This window comes from Rosa rugosa, chromosome 1, assembly GCF_958449725.1.
Source record: "Rosa rugosa chromosome 1, drRosRugo1.1, whole genome shotgun sequence".
Classification (NCBI taxonomy): Eukaryota; Viridiplantae; Streptophyta; class Magnoliopsida; order Rosales; family Rosaceae; genus Rosa; species Rosa rugosa.
The window spans coordinates 15,486,161-15,509,028 of record NC_084820.1 but is presented as its reverse complement, the minus strand read 5'-3'; the positions used below and the strand labels follow the sequence as shown (position 1 = coordinate 15,509,028).

General features: G+C 43.8%; 2 protein-coding genes and 1 long non-coding RNA gene across 3 annotated transcripts; 2 read left to right on the top strand and 1 right to left on the bottom strand.

The window, feature by feature from the left end:
• Nucleotides 1-1,903: 1,903 nt before the first annotated feature.
• LOC133734626 (uncharacterized) lies at nt 1,904-5,038 on the bottom strand. The gene is made up of 4 exons (XR_009858636.1): nt 4,473-5,038; nt 3,925-3,988; nt 3,208-3,261; nt 1,904-2,212 (listed from the first exon to the last, which is right to left on the bottom strand). It is a non-coding gene; the product is annotated as an uncharacterized LOC133734626 (long non-coding RNA).
• A 209-nt stretch (nt 5,039-5,247) lies between these two features.
• On the top strand, nt 5,248-8,166 carry LOC133727368 (uncharacterized). Its single transcript, XM_062154963.1, has 7 exons — nt 5,248-5,408; nt 5,491-5,539; nt 5,668-5,805; nt 6,426-6,659; nt 7,398-7,437; nt 7,526-7,623; nt 7,737-8,166. Exons 1-7 carry the CDS (start codon nt 5,350-5,352, stop codon nt 7,752-7,754), a joined length of 636 nt encoding a protein of 211 aa, XP_062010947.1. The 5' UTR covers nt 5,248-5,349; the 3' UTR covers nt 7,755-8,166.
• A 1,755-nt stretch (nt 8,167-9,921) lies between these two features.
• LOC133711600 (protein DETOXIFICATION 49-like) lies at nt 9,922-11,642 on the top strand. The gene is made up of 2 exons (XM_062137726.1): nt 9,922-10,131; nt 10,218-11,642. The coding sequence occupies exons 1-2, from the start codon at nt 9,922-9,924 to the stop codon at nt 11,640-11,642; spliced, it is 1,635 nt and encodes a 544-aa protein (XP_061993710.1).
• The last annotated feature ends 11,226 nt before the right edge of the window (nt 11,643-22,868 follow it).

The following is a 22,868-nucleotide window of genomic DNA, read 5'->3' as shown; positions in this document are numbered from 1 at the left end:
GACTCACCCTCCCATTTCCAGATTAAACCAAAATCCAGATAACTCAATGACACATATAAGATTTTTTCTATGCAATTTTGGGTTGTGAGAGTGAAGACCAAGGGGAAAAGAAGAACATAAGAGAGAGAAGAGAAAGGAAAAGAAGAACAGAAGAGAGAAAGAGAAGAAAGAAAGTGGCTGTGAAGGAAAAAGGAAGGGAAATAAAATTGAGAAATTGTAGACCATTAGATTTGAGAGATCCACGTGTCTTTATCTGCTTCAAAGCTTAGGAAGCTCAGATAAATAAAGAGCTTAGGAGAGGATCCTAAGCCATTAAATTTAGGGTTTTTGTCCATTTACCCCATTTCTAGATATTTTTTTCCCACTTACCCCATTAAGTTTTTTTAATTCCCTCTTACCCAAAACACTCTAAGGAGGTCTTCCCTAATACCCCATTAAGATTTTTTTTTTTGTTTTTATTTTTTTTTTAATACCATTTTACCCTCACCTTTGTTACTTAGAGAGAGAGAGAGAGAGAAACCATAGGGGACTTTGCCGGAGCCCGGTCACCGGCCGCCGGATTCCGGCCACCGGTCGCCGGATTCCGGCCAACTTTCGCCGGATTCCGGCCACCGGTCGCCGGATTCCGGTCACCGGCCAACGCCCACCAGACTTTTCTAAAAACCTCACCGGAAAGGTTTATTGCCCCCAATAGACATCTATTGCCCCCCAATAGAGGGGCAATAGACCTCTATTGCTCCCCAATAGACGTATATTGCCCCAATAGTCTATTGCCCCCAAATAGACGTCTATTGCCCCCCAATAGACGACTATCAGCCATGTATTGCCCCCCAATAGACGACTATCAGCCGTGTATTGCTCCCCAATAGACGTCTATTACCCCCCAATAAGACTTTCAGTCGCCAGAATGAGAACTAATCTCCCTAAATTTAGACAAATAAAACTTTGATTACAACAAAAAAACAAGGAGATTACATCAATTCAAAACGTCTATTGCCCCCCAATAGACGTCTATTAGGAGGCAATAGACCTTTAACAGACCTCTATTACCCCAATAGAGGTGTTTTCTTTTTTTCATTTTTATCTCATTCTGGGCCCTGTGCCCCATTTTACCAACAGAAAAAAAAAAAAAAAACTGATTTGGGCACCCGGATTATCATTCTCCACTGCCACCCGCTTGAGTCGAGCGCCGGAGAGCTGAGTTGAGCGTCGGAGACGTCCGGGCTCTCCAATCTCAAATGATGACGTTGACCCTGACGACGAATCGGGGACAGAGCTCTGGAGCATCGGCATCCGGTCACCAAAATCGTCTTCCGGCGATGTGGATCATCTTCCTCTGTTGCCAGTCACCAAAATTGTCTTCGGGTCCGGAATCAAGGCTAGGCCTTGTCGATTGGAATCGGAGGCGTCGGGTTGAGAAGGATGAGAGAGTCTTGATCTGGATTTGGAGGCTTCGGTCGCCGGCAAGGAGTCTCGATCTGGATTTGGAGGCTCCGATCGCCGTCGCTATCGGTAACTTCGTCGCCGGTGAGAACGTCGTTGACTAAGAGTGGAGCGACGGGGGGAGAGAGAGAGAGAGTTGTATGAGAGAGAACCAGCGTCTGGAGAAAGAGAGAGAGAGAGAGAGAGAGAGTCGTCTGGAGACAGAGGAGACAGAGTGGCAGCAACTGTAATTCCGTAATTGTGTTGAGGGCAAAATGGTCATATTGTGTAAGTGGGAACAAAAAACTGTTGCTGGGGTAAGTGGGATAATTTTTTCTTATTTTGGTGCTTTGGGTCAAGGACCCTTAAATTTACACACATCGTTACGCAACAGCTCGTTTTTAAAGGGAGAGCCAATTCTAAAATGGAACTAGATAATGCGCCCGCGCGATGCTGCGGGAACATGATCAATGTCGTTCGATTCAATGCTACTGAATTTAGTAACATTTGTTTATATTACATTACTACATTATATCTTATATATTATTTTACACGTTCAAAAATCTGGTAACTTAGCCAGATTTCGAATGGTTTAGGCTTGTAGTGGTGACCAACTATTTTACATAAGCTACTCAAATGTGTCTACAAAGTCAGATTCATCATTTGCAACAGATGATAGCTCCTTTGAAATTTCAGCTGAGTTGTTGTAGATAGCACAACAAAAGTCTAAATAGCACAACCTGTCTTCCAAACTCTTAACTGTACCTCTCTAACCGTCTAGAACATTTCCCTGAAATAATAAACAAACAAAGTTCAATCTTTAGATAACTATGGAATTCAAATTACGCTCAAGATATATGCTTGCTACAAAAAGAAAACTGCCAATATTTAATTGTTTTTTTTTTCCCGACAAAGTGCCAATATTTACTTATTACTAATTCTGCCTTCATCTTCTCTTAAAACCTATTATTAAAAAGTGTACGTATATGCATCTATGCAGTTGGTAAATTTGCCATGTAAATGGAGTATCTGCAGTAATGAAGTAAACAATAAGTGTGCAGTTTCAATCTATTGTCTGCCACATTACTCTTACCACATTAATTTATACAATTACAATATTTTGACAAATACAAATACCATACTTTGCCATTTCAGAGTTCCTTTTTGCTTACACTCATCTATCCTTTCACACGCAACTGATAATTCCAGTGTTACTAATGCTCACTATCTAAATTTCTTTTAGTCTCATTTGCAAGCTTAAGTGGATACTCTTTTAGCTTGTGTGTATTATTTATAGTCATGCATTTGCTTACTGAGTTACAATTTCACTATCAAAACGATGCATTCCCGTTTAATTTTTAATCTCAAAGTAACTACCTATTTCCAAATCAAATGAAAACTAATTCCAAGGAACAAACTCCTTCATCGTATAACCATTATAGGTTATTTCTCCTTGAAGTTAAAAATCTGTGAATAAGTAATTACCCCTTATAAGAGTTTAAGTACATAACTACCTTTGCTTGCACTTGAACTACCTTCTGATCCTACAAAACCAGTACACAATTCCACCACAAAAGGCAATAGCTATCCCTACTCTCTATTAACCACCATAACCAAACAGTTTTTCCTGGATTCCACGCTCCCTTTCCAAAGCACCAATTCACTCACTGGTAACCCCAAAACCCTATAGCTAAAGCTTGTCCCAATCTCCAGTTTCTCTTTCTAAAGCACTAACACAAACAAAGCAAAAGGTGCAAGAAAGAAATATAAAACAAAATGCCTCACCCTTGAGTTTAAACTCTGGAGCTTTGGCACTTTAGCTGCTGTTCTGTTTTAAACCTGCACAAAAGAGGTCGGTCAACTACAACCTTTCGTATTTTGTAATATAATTGGGGTATAGTGTATGTCTTTTACGTTCACAAAGAAATCAAAAGTATTCTGTGAGAATGAATTAGAGGTGTCATTGCAGATTAAAAGAGAAAATCCAATTAAATGCGCTGCTATCTAAGCATTTGCAGTAGCCAAAAAAAAAAAAAAAAACAGAGCTAAAGGAGAGTATCTTTGACTAAATGTGAAATGTCAACAATGCAATTCCAAAATCACAAAGCAAAAAAATAAAAATAAAAAAACAATAAAAAAAGAGAAGAATGAATGTTCTGATAGTTTAATTAAGCTATGCAGAAGACAAAAAAGCTTTAATCAACAAAGTGCAAGCAAAGTTCTTTCATACTGGGCTTGTGAACACAAAGGAAGAAAACCAAGACAACCAAAATGTTCTATGAAGATAAAGAAGTTTGCCTCTTTAAAAAGTTTGTCAATTCACAATTGAATTGGGTGATAAAGAGAATTTGGCCTCACCCACAAAACGACGGAGACTTTGAATTGGATGCAGACTAATGGATAGCTGTAGCCAATATTCTTGTGAAATGCAATAGAAAGGGTCTCAGTACTTAGCCTTCATTACAAAGCTAGATGTGAGAGCAAGGAGGAGAAGGTCTTTACCCAATTTCTCACAGGAAGAAGCAATACAGCAAATTTTCAAGCTTCCAGAGTTGAGAAATTCCTTCTAGATATATACAAAACTTGTATCACAATTTCAACAAAGACATACATAAATCTATCTCCTCTAATCCCTAATGAAGCTATATATTACTACATGTCATTCATTAACTTCTCACATTCAAAAGCCTACTGAAACAGTATGATCTGTGAATTTTACTGCACTTTATGATGAAAATTTTAGATTTTGAATGAAATCAAAGACTGGAGACATAAAACTCTTGATTAAATGCTACAAATACATCTATTGTCAATAATTGAATCTGGTTTTAAAAAGTTTGCTTTTTGGAGTTATTCAAAGGCTACAGGAAACACTACAAAATGAAATCAGATTTCAGATATGAATAATTGAATTAGATAATGTTTAATTAACAAAACAGATAAACAATAGAGGTTTCTGTTTTGACAAATTTCAAACTTGAGAAATCAATCATTATCAAGATAAACAACTCGTTCTAATCAATGTTATAATTCAAGAATATGCGATGTACCTTTTCCAAAACAAACACAAATTGATTCGTGGTCTCCTCCTTTGCATCTCAGTGTTTGAACTTTGATAGAGTTTGCAAACAACAGAAAACAGATTTCAGATCAATCGCTTTCAGAAAGATAATAATACCGTTAAAATCAAACGCAATAACTTTGGATATATGAACAAAAAGTGAATAGATCAAACACATATATTGATATATATGATTTCAGAAAGAAGAACATGGCCATGATAAAAGACCCAACGAAAACTGCATTATCACAAAATCACACATTGAAAAAAACATAGAATACACAACCAACAAACGATTCAACCCTCTGAACTGAAATTAAAGGGGATAATGAGCAGAAAGAGAAAAAGCAAATCCAAATTCACCGATCAAAAGCAACGAACCAAACTCTTTCAATGTCACTTATACAGCAGTGGAAGACATGGAAGAATCGGGGTAGTGGCACGATTGTGATCAACGATTTGGGTATTTGGGTGTAACAACGGAGGTCGGTGTAAAGTTGTAAACATCTCTTTCTGCTTGGTCTTGGGTATGTCCAGACTCTAGACAAAGAAATATAGCGAGGACTCTTTTCTTTAAATTTTTTTTTTTTTTTTGGGTCAAATTGATGTGTCTGTTTTTGGAGGATTGATGTCTATCTCTTTCGGGGGCAAATCCGGTAAATCACTGTATTACTATTCATTCAACAGTACCAAAGACATTTTACTTTTATATATGTATAATGGGCAAGTCCAAATCCACCTCTGGGCCTGGGCCTCTGATAAGATGTGGCATTTCGACATTCGAAGCCGAAGGTGAGTTCGGTTCAGGTCTGTAAAACAAGGAAAGAAACAAAAGAAAGTGTCGAGTTTGGTTGAAACTTAGAACCATGGCGATTGATGCCATTGAAGCTCCCTCTCCTCCATCTCTATCACCTTCCCATTTCAGGTTTCATTCATCTCATGCTTCTATTTCTCAAATCTTTTTTTTTTTAATTTGTAAACAAAAAAAAATAATGTTCTGGTTGCAGTCAACAGCGCCACTTCTATCTCGCCGTCGACAGACTCCAGTTCAAGTTGGTATGTTTCTTCGATCCCTATTATATATATATATATATATATATATATATATATATATATATACACACACTTTACAGACGGAGACGTTGAGATTAGAATGAACTGAATCTGTGAATTGAATTGAGCAGGAGACATTTATGGACCTGTTGGGCGTGGCGGGAAGGCGCCCCTGTCTTCCAATGATGGTCTGCTGCAGCTCACGTGACGAACTCGACGCCGTCAGCTCCGCCGTCGCAACCGTCCCCTATATCTCTATGGCCCCTCTGGTAATTTGACACTAGAATGCCTATTATACTTTGTCTTACATATTTACATATCTATTTGATTTTGTATTTTAAGTATTCCCATTTGCGTTACAGATGAGCTAATATCGTCTAATCCTCTATTTACATAAAAAGAAATAAAAAAAATCTATTTCATTGTGTATCTATGTTAAGTAAAATATTGGAATCAACAGTGAAAAACAGAGAAGAGATAAGCTGGTGTAGGAAGCTTTGGTGTTGGCATTGTAGCCGGCTCAATGATGTTTAAGTCAGATGTAGAGGAGGAAGAAACAGATCATAGTTTGTGCTATAGCTGTTGCCGTTCTAACCTTGAAATTGTTGTTGTCTATGCGGTATGGAAGATGACATTGCGGTATTCTTATGCTAGAGTAATTTGTGATGAGTTAATTTGCTAATAGGAACTGATAGTTCTGAACAATACAATAGATGGACTTTTGGGACTTTGAAGGCGTGATATGCGGTTCATTTACATTAGTTGTTACGGTTATCTCATGAACTTTTGCAACAGTGTCACTGATGTTTAGAGACATTTATCTTGAAATTTCCCACTACTGTTAATGTCTTTGATTAATACAGTCTGCAAATCATATCTTGTATCACAGTACACTGACCTAGCTGAAGCAGACCGAGCTGCGATATTAGAGTCCTTCAAGCAAGCAACCATCAGGTGGAACCCAGAAGTTGGTGCTCAATCAGCTGATGACAGTGAGCCTGTGAAAGAGGAACAAAAATCTCATATGATAGTTGCTACAGATGCATGCATTCCGCTTCTTGCTTCTGGGGAGTCACCTATTTCTGCTCGTGTTCTTATAAACTATGAGTTACCTGCAAAGAAGGTCCGGTTCTATTTCTTCCCTTAGAACTGATAATGTGCTGCAATTGCCTGCATTCATTTTTGCTGATTATTACTCTTATAGACTATTACTTTACGGTATACATCGAATATTCCAATTTCAGTGTAGGGGATGTTCTATTTTTTTCAGTTATATTCTAAATTAATCATCTGCAAAAATCCCAAGGACCTGATGTCTTGCTTCAAAGTTTAATATAAACTTGAATGTTTACAAGAGGCTTGTGGTTCTTGGATTGAATAGGCTTTAAGGCTAAGACCATACGCTTACTCAGTCCTCAAAAGTTTTGTCAACTTTGTGCTCAGTTGCTTCTCTTGTTGTACATCAGATTCCGTGGGCACTGTTTTTGCAGTTTCTTGGGTAGTTCTTAGATATTTTGCTTCATATGTTGTGGTGGGGGGGGGGGGGGGGCGCCACCAATTGCTTCCTCTGTTGAACCTCAACAGTCTACCATATGTTCATCATCTGCATCTAGAGGATGCCACTGAAACTTCCATAATACGGGAAGCATGGCTCTCATTCTTAGTTTCCCTCAGAAAGAATTATTTGTACTTCTTTTGTTGTCCCTCTGTTTACTAGGCATTCTGGTAATTTAAGCTCTTAGCAACAAGCCATTAATTCTTATCTGCACATGTTTGCTTTGCCACCTTAAACTTGCATTACACACTGTTTACCTTCTACTTTCTCTTGTATTTACTTTCTCCTCCCCAAATTATTTTGTAGGAAATATATATGAGGCGTATGGCAGCTTGTTTGGCTGCAGGTTCTTCCCTACTATGCTGTACTTCTTTGTTAGTTGCATAAAATGGGGTTTTGCAGTCTTGCAGTAACTTCATCTAAAATGTGTGCAGATGGGATTGTAATCAATATGGTTGTGGGGGGTGAGGTAGTAACTCTCAAAAGTATTGAAGAAAGCAGCAACCTACTCATAGCTGAGATGCCCATAAATGTAAGTTCATTCCATGTTCACATTTCGTTTAGTTGTCCTTTACTTTCTGTATCTCGCACATCTTCACTCACTCATACACTCATTTTGATATGAGATGATTCATTTTATTGCAGATTTCTGAGATTTTATGAAGACATATGATCTCTCCTATGCCAGACGACAAGTTAAAGGACCAGATCCCTCGTACTGTGCGATGGTTGAAGCACTTAAATGTGATGCTGGTGCATTTTGAGTAGTCACTTGTATAAACTTAATCTGATATGAGTTTTGTATCACTTTTTTCATAGCTAAACCGAGAGACAGTAGTTGGCTAGAAAAGGCCGCATGACGATCACAGCAACACTATATCTTTGGCTCTTGTGTAGTTGTGAGGCATGTTCAAAGAATTATGTTCAAGTAGCTTTGCTGACTGTTACGACTGTGTACACAAGATTTATAGGGCAGTAAAGTGTATGTTTGATCTTTTTTGTAACTAGTTTAAATGGGATAAATGTGAATTTTACAAATCTTCTGTTTATATCAATGTGGAAGACCAATTAGCAATATTGCTTTCTTATTCAAGTCTCTGTTTATTTTGTTTTCAATATCAATAGTCAGAAATATCCAACCAAGATACCATATTATTTCACATTTTTCTGTGTTTATTTAATATCGTCGAACTAACGCACAAGTTGTTTCTCTATTAGATCTAAGTCCAAAATTCACACCCCTTATTAGATATAGTCCAGTTGATTTTTTTTTTTGTCGCGGTCCTATGACTCAGCTGCCACGTTGGATTTCTTTCTATTTATATTTTGCTGACTCAACACTACCAATTTTCATTTTCGTGCATTCCGAATATACCCTTATTAAATACGGTAAAAGCTGAAAATACTAATTTTAAAGGCATTCATTGTATTCTTGATTAATTGCAATGTAATCAATACTTTGAAATTTATGGAAAAATGTAACATTAGCAATATTTTATTGTCCAATTGATTACTTGTTTGAAATTGATAACTAAAGTATATCACCTTCAGTCCAACTACAATTATGATATAATTTATCTTTTGTTGAATATATCATTGTTCAAGCTCGGCTCGTTTTTTTGTCGAGCTTAATATTGAGCTCAAGCTCGGCTCATTTATCTTACAGACACGAGCCGAACGAGCTAAAATCGAGCCGAATATGAGTCAAACACGAGCTGTATCGAGCCTATTTACAGCCCTAGGCATGACTCAGGAAAAAAAAAAAAAAAAAAAACTAAAAAGGTAAAAGTAACGATAAATTGACAAGAAATATAATGACAATAATAATGATTAATTCAAATAGGAATCAAGAAAATCATGACCTAAATAAGAATTAACATTCAATTTTATTTTTTAAGAAAAAAATTAACTAGATTTTTAACTTAATAATAAAAATTAATTAATAAATTAGAGCGCTTATTTAGGTTAGAGAATATAAACAAATTTTTTTTTGTAAATTCAAGTTATTAAGAGACTGATTTTGAAAAATTCTGCATCTACCATTATTATCTAGATTATGACAAGATTTTCAAAATTTGTTGCTAAAATAACTGGGACAGTTTGGACCCAAAAAGAAATCAATTTCAATATATTATGAGTTATTATGTGTACTTGAAGTCTTGAACAAAGAAGAATAAAATAAGAGATCTTTTCATTATTTTTGTATTTATTTTCATGCTAAGAGTTGCTTAACTCATAATTCTCGTTTTTCTGACTCACATATATTGTGATCATAACTGTCATTGAGTCGATTGAGTTTGATTATACTCGAAAAGTTTTTTTTCCAGCACAGACAGAGCATATGGATGGACTGTCAGTTTGCCACACAAACCCAGAAGACGTATGAAATGCGTGTGATTTAGCTATGAACTGCTGAGAATCCAGCCATTCGTCGGTCTCTTGGCGAAAACGACGAATTGGCCTGCATGGCTACTTTTACCTTCCTATTCACCATCACTAAACCCTGACCAACCCTCCAAAGACAAAGACAAAACTTGTCAAGTATCCATAGCAAGTAAAGAAATTTACTCGACAGTATAAGAAGTAAAACCTATGCTATAAATAAGTGTCAGTAGAGCTACTGCTTCAATGCATTGAGATATAGAGCATCGATCAAGAGGGATAAAGCCTAGAAAAGGAATGTTATTATTTTCATAAAAATAATTAACATTCCTGAGAGATCCGGAGAAATCAATCAACCTCTTTTATTTCTCCATAATTTGAGTATCATCCTTTTCAATTCCTTCTCAGATCTACCAACACCCAAATCCCTTTCAATCCTCTCATCAAGATGCGTCTCATCAAGATGCCTAATAATGATAATCAGGTTATTTCAGGTAAGCCTGAAACTCTGTTTCCCAACTCATTATTCCGCAACAAGGAGGACGGGATCAAACTGGCCCTAGAAGATCAACTATGCCGAGACTTCCAACTTCCATGGTCGGACGAAGAAGAGGAGCAAGAGGGGCTCGTTACCCAACGCCCCAAAATCACCACTGTGGTCAGTACCATATGACGCTACCCTTGTCTTGTACCATGCATGTTGTCCTTGAATTAACTCAGTCCTTTGAATTATTTCATCACCAGGTTTTTGACGAAATTAAGGCACTGTACACTCTTGCCATCCCCATGATCTTATCCGGCCTCTTAAACTACTCAAAGGCAGCCATCTCCATGTTTTTCATGGGGAAGCTTGGGAAATCTGCTCTGGCAGGAGGAAGCCTCGCCATAGGTGTTGCAAACATCACCGGATACTCTTTCATCTCCGGTCTCGCTACCGGGATGGATGGAATCGCTTCACAAGCATTTGGTGCTCGTAACGGCTGTCTTCTGTCACACACTCTACAGAGGACAATAGTTCTCCTACTCATCCTTTGCATGCCCGTCACTTTGTTGTGGTATAACTTCGAATCTGTCCTTATCCACTCTGGCCAAAACCCATCCATCTCATCCATAGCCATTGCCTATCTCAGATTCTCCATCCCAACCCTCTTGTTTCAGTCCCTCATCCACCCCATTAAAATTTACCTAAGGAGCCAGAAAGTCACCAGCCCTTTTACGCTCAGCACTGCCTTTTCGCTAGCCGTTCACATCCCAGCCAACTACGTCGCCGTTTACTGTCTTGACCTTGGCCTGGAAGGGATTGCACTCGCCGGTTGCTTGGCCGACTTCAATATCATGATGTCTCTTCTGGTTTATCTCTTTTTTTCTGGCCATCTTACTGTGAATTCTCTATGGTTCTGGCGAGACTGTGCGTCGTTTAGACACTATGAAGACTGGAGCCCCATTTTCAGTCTGGCGCTTCCGAGTTGCGCGTCGGTGTGTTTAGAGTGGTGGTGGTATGAGATCATGATTGTTTTCTCTGGACTTCTTGTCAATGCACCCGAGGCTGTGGCCACCGTGGGAATACTGATCCAGATGACCGCATTGATTTATCAGTTTCCTATCTCGTTGAACCAGGCCGTGTCGACTAGGGTGGGGAACGAGTTGGGGGCCGACAGACCGAAGCAAGCTCTGATGGCGTCTGTAGTTGCACTGGCATGTGCTATTTTCACAGGCATTGTCGCCATGAGTTTCATGATCGGAATGCGCAACGTTTGGGGGGGAATGTTCACGTCTGATCAGGCCATTATATCGCTGGTGGCGTCGGTCTTGCCGGTGGTAGGGCTTTGTGAGCTCGGGAACTGCCCCCAGACCACCGTCTGTGGAGTTTTGAGAGGCTGTGCACGGCCAACTTTGGCTGCGTACATAAACTTTGGCTCGTTTTATGGTGTGGGATTGCCTGCGGCCCTTGTGTTGGGCTTTGGGCTGGAGTTGGGCTTATTGGGCCTGTGGTTGGGCTTACTTGCGGCCCAAATGGTTTGCTTTGGGATCATGGTAGTGGCATTACTTCGAACGGACTGGGAGGAACAAGCAAATCGAGCATATGTACTCACATGTAGCTATCTAGGGGAGGAAGAAAATGAAACAAGCAAGGAAGAACCAGCACCTCCGGTTGTGGTTGTGAACTAGACTAGTTACAAGTCGTAGGGTTTTTTCTATGGTTAATCCGTCCAAGTTTTGTCAAACTTAGCTATGGTTGTGCCTGTTTAACTATGTATACTATTAGCTCAGTAGTTAGAGCACCCATTACCTAAAATCCAGGTCATGGGTTCGAGTCACCATGGGGATAGGAGTGAAATCCTTTGATCCTCTTTAAATTTTAAAAAAAGTTAAAAAAAAAAAAGTGTAACGTATGTTGTACCAGTTGTAAAACAGCTTTGGTTAGAACCCTTTTAAGGGAGTTTGATCAAGGTCCTTGATCGAGTATGTCCGCAGTTGTAAAACTGGGTCTTAGACCCCATCAAGCTATGTATTGTATGTTTTAATATTAGATGTGTATTAATCATACTAAATATGACGTCACTCACAAGAGAAAACAAAGCAAACGCATGACTCACTATTACGTAAATTTCATTGTGAATAGATAATTTGGAATTTATAAGTGGTTCAAAATTAATGTCGGACCATTGCAAAACATGCTTTATTTAAGCTCACGAATGGCAAGAAAACGTGATTTGTCACAAATATAATGCACAAAAGCTATTTACTTAACTACAAATTGCTCGAATTCAAAATGAACAAAGGAAAATTATAAGACAAGCTTATGCAATTTGCAGAAGAAACAGTTAGGTCCTAATCAGGTATATGGTGTGTATAAAGTTTACCATAATGTGTGTTGTTTTTTTTTAGGGAAAATGTCACAAACAGTATCCCAACTTAAAGTCATTCTACACTTTAGTACCTCATTTTCTAAATATATCACTTTAGTACCTCAACTTATTACTTATGCATAACATTCATACACGCTGTTAATAACACCGTTAACTCAAGTGTCATGTAGCTTTCTGTCATGGGTACTTTTGTCTATTTATGTTTTCCCACCATAAATCTCATGGTATTTGCCACTTAACAAAAACCCACTCTGTTAGTTCATATTATTTCTTTGAAAGGAATTCACATTTATTTTTATTAAAGAATCAAAAAATAACAAAAACATTTGCTACATCCTTCTTCATGGCCGAGAAAACCAAACAACCATGGATCTATATTTAAAAAGTAAGCAAATAACTACAACAATCATAGATCCTAAAAGTTTCTATCAACTTTTACAACTCTACTAGACAATATGCTATGATTGGTACTGAAATTGATTATGCATAATGAATTGAACAAGATTTTTCCTTTTTTGTCTGAAGAGTTCTTTAATTAAAAGGGGAAAGGCTCAAAGCCCAAAACTTCAAAGAAAATCAGTATCTACCCAACAAATTACACTTGAAGAGCTAAGATAAGATGATATAGAATCAACAATTAATAAAGCTAGCAGACAATCTGATCTCATCCAGGCCACTCTCTATTTGTGGATTAGCGGGATAAAGAACGATAAATCTCTCACCTCTTCTTATTTTAATTATTATGTTTAATGGGATCATAGCAATAATTGTGGATTAGCAGGCTGAAAAATGATAAATCTTTCACCTCTTCTCAATTTAATTATTCTGTTTACTGGGATCATAGCAATGAGGCAAAATTTTCCATACAATAACTTAAATTGGTCTTCCATAAACCCAAATATAATATTTTCCTTGATTGACATATTTTATTTTCAGCAAAAAGAAAGGAATTTTACTCTCCCATGGAATTTTTGATGGGAAAACATAAATGAACAAAAATACCCATGGCAGAAAGCTACATGATACTTAAGTTGACGGTGTTATTAACTGTTAATGTCTAAAAGTTCGGCGGTAGCTGAACCTTTGTTAACGCTGATCCGGTGGGCGGATCGATGCTTGTGATGCACTCAAAGCTTCCGCTACCTGTCAAGTAAAATACAAAGGGCGTCAGAGGGAGACCGCGTTGGGCGGTCTTCAACTCTCCGATGCCTAAGTTAGTCAATGTATTTATGTTGACAAAGTAACAGTAGGTAAGTATTGAATGCGTAATTAATGACGAGAGAAGAGAGAACCTTTTATAGGTGAGGAGGAGGCTGACCTCCTTCTTGTTTTTGATGTGGGACTGATGTGCTTCAGTTCCCAGATTCAGAAGCTTCTGATGCTATCTTGGCGCGGCGCGTGGCGGCGCGTCGGCGGTGATCTGGAGGTGATCCGACGCTGAGGTTGTAGCCCGCCTGGCGGTGTGTCTGCATGTCATTCCTTTGGTTGGAATTAGTACCTTTGGAGGTACAATGAGCGTGGCCCATTATAGCTAATTATGCTTGCAAATGTACATGTATGTACAAGTCCCCCAAGTCCCCAGTCAAGGAGGGCAATCTTGGTTGGGGAGTTGTTCGGCGGTTTGAAGCGTTTTCTTCCGCTAGACTTGCAAGAGCATAATTAGCGTCAATGCGTTGTCAACCATGGATTTAGTGAGAAAATGCTTTATACCCTTTCGGGTGGGCCCCTGCTAGGCCCCCCAGGGAGTCCCCCACTTTCCGGCCAAGGTAGACCTCCGGATGGTCGGCGAATTGTTTTTTGAGGGGGAGCTGCACGGAGCAGAGGGTGTTGGGTAGCGAGCCCAATCTTAGTACCCGAGTGACGGGGGTCAACGTGCCTGATCAGGGCCGTCGTAGACTGTTGACAAGTCCCCGTGTCCCGTAGGGACCGTCTGACCGTAACGCCGCTTGGCGGTCGTTGTCAGAGTGAGGCGTGGCCTTGGGATCCGCCGCTGGCGGATATCCCCCCGCTGACTGTAGCAGGAAGCAGTGTCCAGTAGACGTGCTTAGCGGTATGTTATTGAGCGGTATTGCTCTGAGCAATCGTACGCTGTTTTCCAGATGACCAGAAGGTTCCGCTAGAAGTTTTGTAGCGGAAGGTTCCCCGCTGGAAAGATTGGGATGGTGAAGTTCCGCTGGCGGGGTTTCGCTCAGCGGAGACTTCGTCACTTGGAAGATGACAAGGGAGAAGTTCCGCTGGCGGGGTTTCGCTCAGCGGAGACTTCATCACTTGGAAGATGACAAGGGAGAAGTTCCGCTGGTGGGGTTTCGCTCAGCGGAAACTTCATCACTTGGAAGATGACAAGGGAGAAGTTCCGCTGGCGGGGTTTCGCTCAGCGGAGACTTCATCACTTGGAAGATGACAAGGGAGAAGTTCGGCTGGCGGGGTTTCGCTCAGCGGAGACTTCATCACTTGGAAGATGACAAGGGAGAAGTTCCGCTGGCGGGGTTTCGCTCAGCGGAGACTTCAGACGGTTGGTGAACTCATCCCAAGTGGTTACTTCCACTAGACGCTTCGTCTGGTGGTGGGTGACACGTGGCCAACCCGTAGAGGGTTAGCGTGCGGAGGCCTGTCCCCTAAGCCTGGCCGTCTTCTCGCCATTAATGATAGTAATTATGGATTTCGTAACCGAGGCGACGCCTCGGTTAATCCGGAGAGTAAGTGGAGACTGGCGACACGTGTACGGCTGGTATGTGATGTCGTTTTTGAGCGAACGGCTGAGAACGCGCTGATGTTGACATAAAGGGGGGGAACTTTAGCGAGATTTGACATTTTGTGAAAACTTCAAACCTGAGTCGTCGTCTTCAAGCTCTGTGCGATTTGCGAAAAGAGTTCTGTGGGACGAAAGCTGTTAGAGTTATCGGATCTTGGGGACGAGGCTTCCACCAGTTAGGACAAGCGCCTTCAATCACACCAAAGATTTAACGTTTGAGGTTGGTGCTCGAAATCTCATCCCTGTTCCATTGAATTTGTGTGTGTTTGCTTCTGTCAGTTTTTGCGTTTCTTTATTTTGGGGTGTTCGAGTGTGTAAAGTGGGTTTTGGTGTTTTTGACACAGTTGGGATTTCTGGGTCTACTAGATGGTCAAATCTGGGTTAAGTGTCTGCGGGTTGTTTGTTCTTGTTTTGGTGTTTTCTGGGTATTGTTGCTGATGTTCTTGGCGATAATTGATGTAAGAATAGGCTAGATCTGTGTTTGTGCTAACTAGTGTGGGTTTTAGGGTTTGGGATGGCTAACGTCATAGAGATTTCGAGCAGTGAGGATTCCAGGTCTGACGTGTCGTTCAGCGCGGCGGACAAAATATTTATTGACTCGTTGCGTCCGTCTGCCCATGCAGGAACCTCACTGCCAGAACCGCTAGAGGTTGAGCCGCTACAGACCATACCTTGGGAAGTAGCCATGGGTCGTGCTTCACGTCCAGAGAGTTCTAGGGCGGGTGAGGCCGCTGCGGCCAAAGCTAGGCGCGACGAGCGGTTGGCAAGCAACAGCGCTGCCAGCGGCTCCGCTGGGGAAGAAGAAGCAGCGGGGGAGGACGCTGAGTCAGCGTGGTTCCTCCAGGATGGCACCGCCGTTGACGAGGCAGGAGGGCGGATGAATGCCGCCGCCGTCACTCAGTTGAAGCGGATGTTCCGGTTGCCGGGTTCGGTGAAGCTGCACCCGCCGACGGCGGATGAGAAGGCGTCGATTCTCCCAAAGGGGTTTGCCGCCGTGCATGAGGCGATATTCCGCCAAGGAGTGACACTCCCGCTGGTTCCAAATCTTCAAATCCTGGTGTGCGAATTTGTCCTTGCCTTCGGTCAAATTTGCCCCAACATGTGGCGGTTGATGCTTGCGCTAAACTCTCTGTGGCGGTTGTCCGGATGTGAGGGGCCTACTGTGGCGGAGGTGCTTCACTTCTACGAGCTGGTCTACGTGAAGCGCCAGGGTTGCAGAGGGCAAGTGAACTTGAGCCGCCGCCAGGGAGCGCCCAAGCTGATCGAGAATCTAAGGGATTCTATGTCCTACTGGCGGGGGACCTTCTGCGTCGCCACAGAGGGGTGGGAGTATCAGGCTGGGTCGAACGAGGAAGGGCCGACGTTTAGGATTAAGTCGGAGTTCCAACCCATCCGAGGTTGGTAACCGGTTTCCGCTGAACGTAGTTGGCGGGTTCTTGTATTTGCAGACTAGTATTTTTACTAACGACTATTGTGTTTGTGCAGCGGGACTGCGGTATAACCTAACGCGCGAAGAAGAGTGTCGCGTAGCACGGATCAGAGTTTGCTGGCGGAACCGCAACTTGCTGGACTTCCGACTTCTGACCGGTTGGGAGTTGCTGGTCGATCAGCGGCTAACTCGCTCCGTTGGTAAGAAATCTCCGCCATAGCGCTTTTTTTATAATAAGTACCGTAGGCTGACTGGTTTTTTTTTTTTTTTTTTTTTAGAACATCCGCCGGGTAACACTCGCAGTCGCGACGCTTTCAAAAAAGCGATGGATCGTGCGGAGGTTGACAACTTCCTGGAGTCGATGTATGCCGAGGGTCTGGCAGCCCAGAAGACTCTGGTGAACCCTGAGACACTGGCGCTGAGCCAATCTGAGGTTCCCGTGGTGCTGCCAATGCCGCACCACTCCCATCTTGGTGACGACGGCCTGCCTGTCGTCCAGGCGGGGGTCTCCATGGGCGGCGGGAAAAAGGGGGCCACAACAGCGGCTTCGCAAAAGGAGAGGGTACCCGCCAACAGGCGTGGTCTCCATAAAGAAAGGGCGGTGTAGCCGGCAGAGACTGCCGCCGCGCCCAGGGAGGAGCCGCCGGCGAGGGTGACGAGGGCCGCTGCCGGGAACCCAAAGGCTCTTGAGAGGAAGCGCCAGCAGATTGACTCTCCCGACGAGGAAGAGGGGGAGGATGTGGAGACAGTCGAGGTCCGTCAGCAGAAGAAGGCCAGTCAAGCTCCGTCGAAAACTGCCGTGGTGGAGGGGGAGGCGCCCGCCGCCAGTGACTTGGATTCATTTGCCGCGTATGCGGAGTTTATGACGGATGGTGAGCGGGAGTTCCTCTTTCACCTGTGCGAACGGCTAGGGTTCGGCGGCCTAGCGGGGATCTCGCGCCCCACGACGATTGACCAGTCTCCCTACAGCTCAGCGTTTGGTCAAATATCAGATGGGCTGCACGACATGTTTGAGGCGGCAAAGAAGCAGCCTCTGGTCGAAAGGGAGCTTAGGGAGGAAATCCAAAGTCTCCAGAGGGAGCTGGCGGAGGCGAGGGAGAAGCTGGCGGAGGTGGAGCGGCGCCTGGCAAAGGCGGAGTGTGACTTCGCGGACGCCCGAGGCAAGCTGACGGTGGCCATCGAGCGGGACTTGGAGAGGAATGAACGCGTCTCCAAGTTGGAGCAGGACATCGCCCTGATGCAGGAGCGGATAGCCGCCAAGGACAAAAAGCGCATTATCGTGCAGCGGGAATCCGCCACCAGAATAACGGAGGTGAAGCGGCTAGAGGGTCAGGTTGCCCGCCTGAGGGTTGAAGGGGATACTGCCGCGGCCGCCGCTGTTGAGGCATTCAAACAGTCGGCGGAGTACAAGAAAGCTCTGACCGAGTCGGCGAAGGCTGGGGCCCTAGCGAACATAGACATGCTGAAGCGGAAGGGCGCCATCGACTTCGCAAAAGCATCCCAGCCCGACGTGCCGCCGGCAAAGAGTACCCTGCCGGAGAAAGGTGTCGTCGCTGCCCTCGCAGAAGGTGATCGCTCAGGTAGTGGAGAAAGTGGCGCACGCCCGGCGGAAGGATCCCAGCAGACTCCTCCTACCCAGTCGGAGGTGTCACGTGCTGGCTTCCTGGCGGCGCACACCCGAGCGGACGGCACAATAGAAACTCCAAGTCCCACAGCCCAAGGGTCTGATCAAACGAGCCGCGCCATTGCGCCGCCGCATGCTGAAGCAGAAGATGCCGAGGGCAACCCCTGAAGCTGGAACCTCTACTGTGTTCTCTTTTTTTTTTCTTTTTTTTTTTTCTGTAGCCGCTGAGGCATAACAATATGTAACAAGTATTTTGCAATGGAATGAAGTTTTGAATTTGCGTTTGTTATGATGTGTTTGTACCGCTAGTACCTTGACTTAGAGTTTTCTTTTGTCAATTAATGAAACATTAAAGGAATTAAGATTGGTCCAAGTGCACCACGTAGCGGACGTGGTCCGCTGACGATTGATGGCGTTGCCAGTTGCCCTCGGTGCTGGACTTGGGAACAATGGTTTGAATAATTCCTCGTTTCATTGATAGCTGATTGATCAGCGTGTACAAAAGTGGGGTAGTACCCGTTGGGTAGCTTCCCTTAGCTAAATATTGAACAAAAATTAGGCTAAGTCAAGATGCTCCTGGGTAGCGGATGACTATTTGTAATAATACCGAAGGTGTTCGGTATTCCAAGGGTGGGTCGTCGTGACGCCATCCTTGCCCATTAAGTAGAAGGTGCCTGGGCTAATGACTTCCACAATTTTGTATGGACCTTCCCAAGTTGGGCGGAGTTTTGTTGGCGGTGGAATGACTTCCTTCATTACCCAGTCCCCCAGTTGGAGGTTCCGAGCCTTGACTCTGGCGTTGTAGAAACGCGATACCCGCTGCTTGTTTTGTAAGTTGTGCAAGTGGGCCTTTTGTCGTTTTTCTTCTAGGAGGTCCCTGTCCAGGTTGATGCCGTCGCCGTTGGTCTCTGGGCAGTAGCCTTCGACCCTAGCGGTAGGCTGAGTGACCTCAATAGGTAGGACAGCCTCTGTTCCGAACATCATACAGAAGGGTGTTTCGCCGGTGGCGGAGGTTGGAGTTGTTCGGATGGCCCATAGAACTTCTGGAAGCTTCTCCGCCCACAAACCCTTGGCGTCGTCGAGTTTCTTTTTTAGCAGCTTCTTGATTATCTTGTTTGCTGCTTCGACCTGGCCGTTGGTTTGGGGATGGGCGACAGACGCAAAACTCAATTTGGTGCCAAGGTTGGCGGTAAAGGAGATGAGTTCCTTGTTGTTGAACTGCGTGCCGTTGTCTGTAATGATTGTATGTGGGACACCATAGCGGCAGTAGATGTTCTTCCAGAGGAAGTGAGTTACCTTGGCTGTGGTTATCGCCGTCAGTGGCTCCGCCTCTATCCACTTGCTGTTATAGTCGATAGCAACAATGATGTACTTGAACTGGCCCTTGGCGGTTTGGAATTTTCCCATCAAATCGAGGCCCCACGTGGAGTGAATCCAAGGGCCGATGATGACTGACAGCGGTTCTGCCGGTGCATGTGGGAGATCTGCAAACTGTTGGCATTTGTGGCAAGACCTCGAAATCCGCCGGGCGTCATCACCAAGTGTGGGCCAGAAGTAGCCTTGTCGCATTGTGCGATTGGCCAAGGATCTGGCGCCTGAGTGGTTTCCACATTCGCCGCCGTGGATTTCCGCTAACACGACCCTTCCCTCCTCTGGGGTTAGGCAGCGGAGGTTGGGGTGGGTGAATCCCTGGCGGTAAAGATTGCCATTCTGGATGTTGTAGCGGGTTGCTCTCCGCTTGAGCTGTCGTGCCTGTATCTTGTCCTCCGGCAACGTCCCGCTGCGCTTGTATGCGATAATCTCGTCCATCCAGCTAGGATTGACCTCAATGTTGAAGATTTCCGCCAGGGTCTTTGTGATACTTGGCCTGTCAAGGCACTCCACTCTTGTGTCCGCTGGACTCTGATGTGGCTGGGCGGTTGCCAGTCTTGCCAGTGAATCAGCCTTGGCATTCTTCTCCCTGGGGATTTGTGTGATGGTGTGAAATTTGAATTTTTTTAGCAGCGTCTTGACGTACCCCAAATATGCCGCTAACTGTTGGTCCTTGGCCTGGAAGCTGTCGTTGACCTGGTTAACGACTAATAGGGAGTCGCTGAATATGTTGACGCTGTCAGTACCTGAGTCAATGGCGAGGAGTAGGCCGGCGATGAGTGCTTCGTACTCCGCCATGTTGTTTGAAGCTTTGAAGTTGAATTTCAACGCGTACTCTGCGTTCAGTCCCCCGGCTCCTGTCAGGATGACTCCGGCACCGCTGGCCTTGGTGCTAGAGGAGTCGTCCACATGCAGGTTCCAATCTGAGTGTGGGGGAGCTATTTCCGCGGTGGTGACCATTTCTGTTCCAGGCTCTGTCTCGGTACCGGGTGCTGGTTGACGCTCGGTGAGCTCAGCAATGAAGTCCGCCACTGCCTGGCCCTTCATGGCGGTTCTTGGCTTGTAATCAATATCGAACTCACTGAGCTCAATGGCCCACTTGCTGAGGCGCCCCGAGTGTTCAGGGTTCTGCATCACTTGCCTCAGCGGTTGATTGGTTAGCACATGGATTGTGTGAGCCTAAAAGTATTGGCGGAGACGCCTAGCGGCAACGATGAGTGCGAGGGCTAGTTGCTCCAAGGGAGGATACCTTGTTTCTACTCCGTTCATGCCTCTGCCGGCGTAGTACACTGGGAGCTCATCCTGGCCTTCCCGCCGGACAATGGCGCAGCTTACCGCTGATACTGATACCGCTAGGTAGATGAACAGTGTCTCTCCTTGCATAGGGACAGAAAGAAGAGGGACTGCCGCTAGGTATTCCTTCAGGCCCTGGAATGCCGCTTAACACTCTGGGTTCCAGTTGATGACTTTCTTGTGAGTCGTTTTGAGGAGCTTGAAAAATGGGGCACACTTATCAGTGAGTCTGGAGATGAATCGAGAAAGGGCGGTTAACTTGCCCTGGAGGCATTGGACGTCCACCTTATATTCCGGGTCCGCCAGGTCAAGGATGGCCTGTACCTTGTCCGGGTTAGCCTCGATGCCTCGCTCGCTGACGATGTAACCCAGAAATTTGCTGGCGGTGACCCCAAAGAAACATTTTTCTGGGTTGAGGCGCATACCATAGGCCAGGAGAATGGTTACTATGATCTTGAGGTTTGCCACATGTCCGCTGGCCTTTATGCTCTTAACTAGCATGTCGTCCACGTAGACCTCGATGATTTTTCCCAGATGCTCAGCGAACATGGCGTTCATCAACCGCTGATAAGTTGCACCGGCGTTCTTCAGACCGAAAGGCATGACATTGTAGCAGTAGAGGCCTTTGTCGGTGGTGAAGGTGGTGCACTCCTGGTCGCCGGGATGCATCTTGATCATTACCAAATTGGATCGGGAGAAAGCGTCCATCATGCTGAGGAGCTCATGTCCGGCGGTTGCATCGACTAGCTGATCGATACGAGGTAGTGAGAAACTGTCCTTTGGGCATGCCTTGTTGAGATTTTTGAAGTCGACACACATCCGCCACTTGCCGCTGGGCTTCTTGACCATTACCAAATTGGAGATCCACTGGGGATAGGGCTGGGCACGGTCCCAGACCGGCACGGTTTTACAGGGATCGGGACCGGGACCGGTAATCCCACTTCGGGCCGGTTTTGCAGTTGCACAAAACAGGGACCGGGATCAGCCCGGACCGGTAATTGTTTTATAGGGACCGGGACCGGAACCGGGACCGAAAATCTTACTTCAGGCCTGGACCGTAGTTGCATATAACAAGGACCGGGATAAACCCGGACCGGGACAAAACCGGTCCCTTTTTCGGGTTTCCGGTTCCAGGCAATCTTTGCTGCTTGACCTGCTTCTGTTTAGAGAGTATAAAGAGTAATGCAATATGATTCTATGAACTAGCAACATTGCTGCAATGCTGAAAAAAAAAAAAAACCAATAAACCATTCTGCAAAGTGCAATCTGCACTAGCAGCAAGGTTGCACATAAATCCATCTTGCAAAATAACCATTCAAAGCAAGCAACCAACACAATTACACAGCAAGTTCACCAACACATATTGTCTTAACAACATAACAAATTAAAAACCGAAACAATGTTCGACAAGACAACAAGAGCAGTTTAAAAAGACATGCAGCTGCTCCATGCAATTGCTGCCATGCAGCTGCTCCTCCAGTCCTCCATCTTCAAATTTTTTTCCCTACACAATTCAGTTTAAAAAGACATTGTATTACACATTTATACATTATATAGTTATATACACATTTATACTTTGCACCAATGCAACATCATATAAACAAAAACCAAAAAAAAGGCAGCAAGGCAATAAATTGATATACCTTTAGCTTTTCTTAGTGGCAGCAGCCCTTGTTTTGGTGGTTTTGCAGATTTTGAGGTCCCAGCAGCGGCACTTGTTGAAGGAGACACATCATTTCCATCATTCCCAACAACAACCATTTCATCATTATCACCATCATAATGAGAACTGACTGTATGACTTGAATCCGATGAGGTTGCCATCAATTTTCAAGGTGTAGAATTTACTGAGAATCTGAGATTTTCATAGCTCTACCTCAAACACAAAAACAAATATAGTATCAAGTCTGAGTTATGAATTGCATATAATCATATATCAATATGGGTGCCCCCAATATGTTAATAATGTTATATATTGCATGAACTCTGATCAAATAATGAAATGAAAGAGTAAAACTATAAAAACACATCCATACACATTTCACTGAGAACTTTG

What these genes read in the sequence shown, in the direction of transcription:
- LOC133727368 (XM_062154963.1), top strand. Translation starts at nt 5,350, where the DNA reads ATGGCGATTGATGCCATTGAAGCTCCCTCTCCTCCATCTCTATCACCT. An exon ending in ATGAGTTACCTGCAAAGAAG is followed by an intron (nt 6,660 to 7,397) that starts GTCCGGTTCTAT and finishes ATTATTTTGTAG; the next exon opens with GAAATATATATGAGGCGTAT. An exon ending in GGCAGCTTGTTTGGCTGCAG is followed by an intron (nt 7,438 to 7,525) that starts GTTCTTCCCTAC and finishes AAATGTGTGCAG; the next exon opens with ATGGGATTGTAATCAATATG.
- LOC133711600 (XM_062137726.1), top strand. Translation starts at nt 9,922, where the DNA reads ATGCGTCTCATCAAGATGCCTAATAATGATAATCAGGTTATTTCAGGT. An exon ending in GCCCCAAAATCACCACTGTG is followed by an intron (nt 10,132 to 10,217) that starts GTCAGTACCATA and finishes TTTCATCACCAG; the next exon opens with GTTTTTGACGAAATTAAGGC.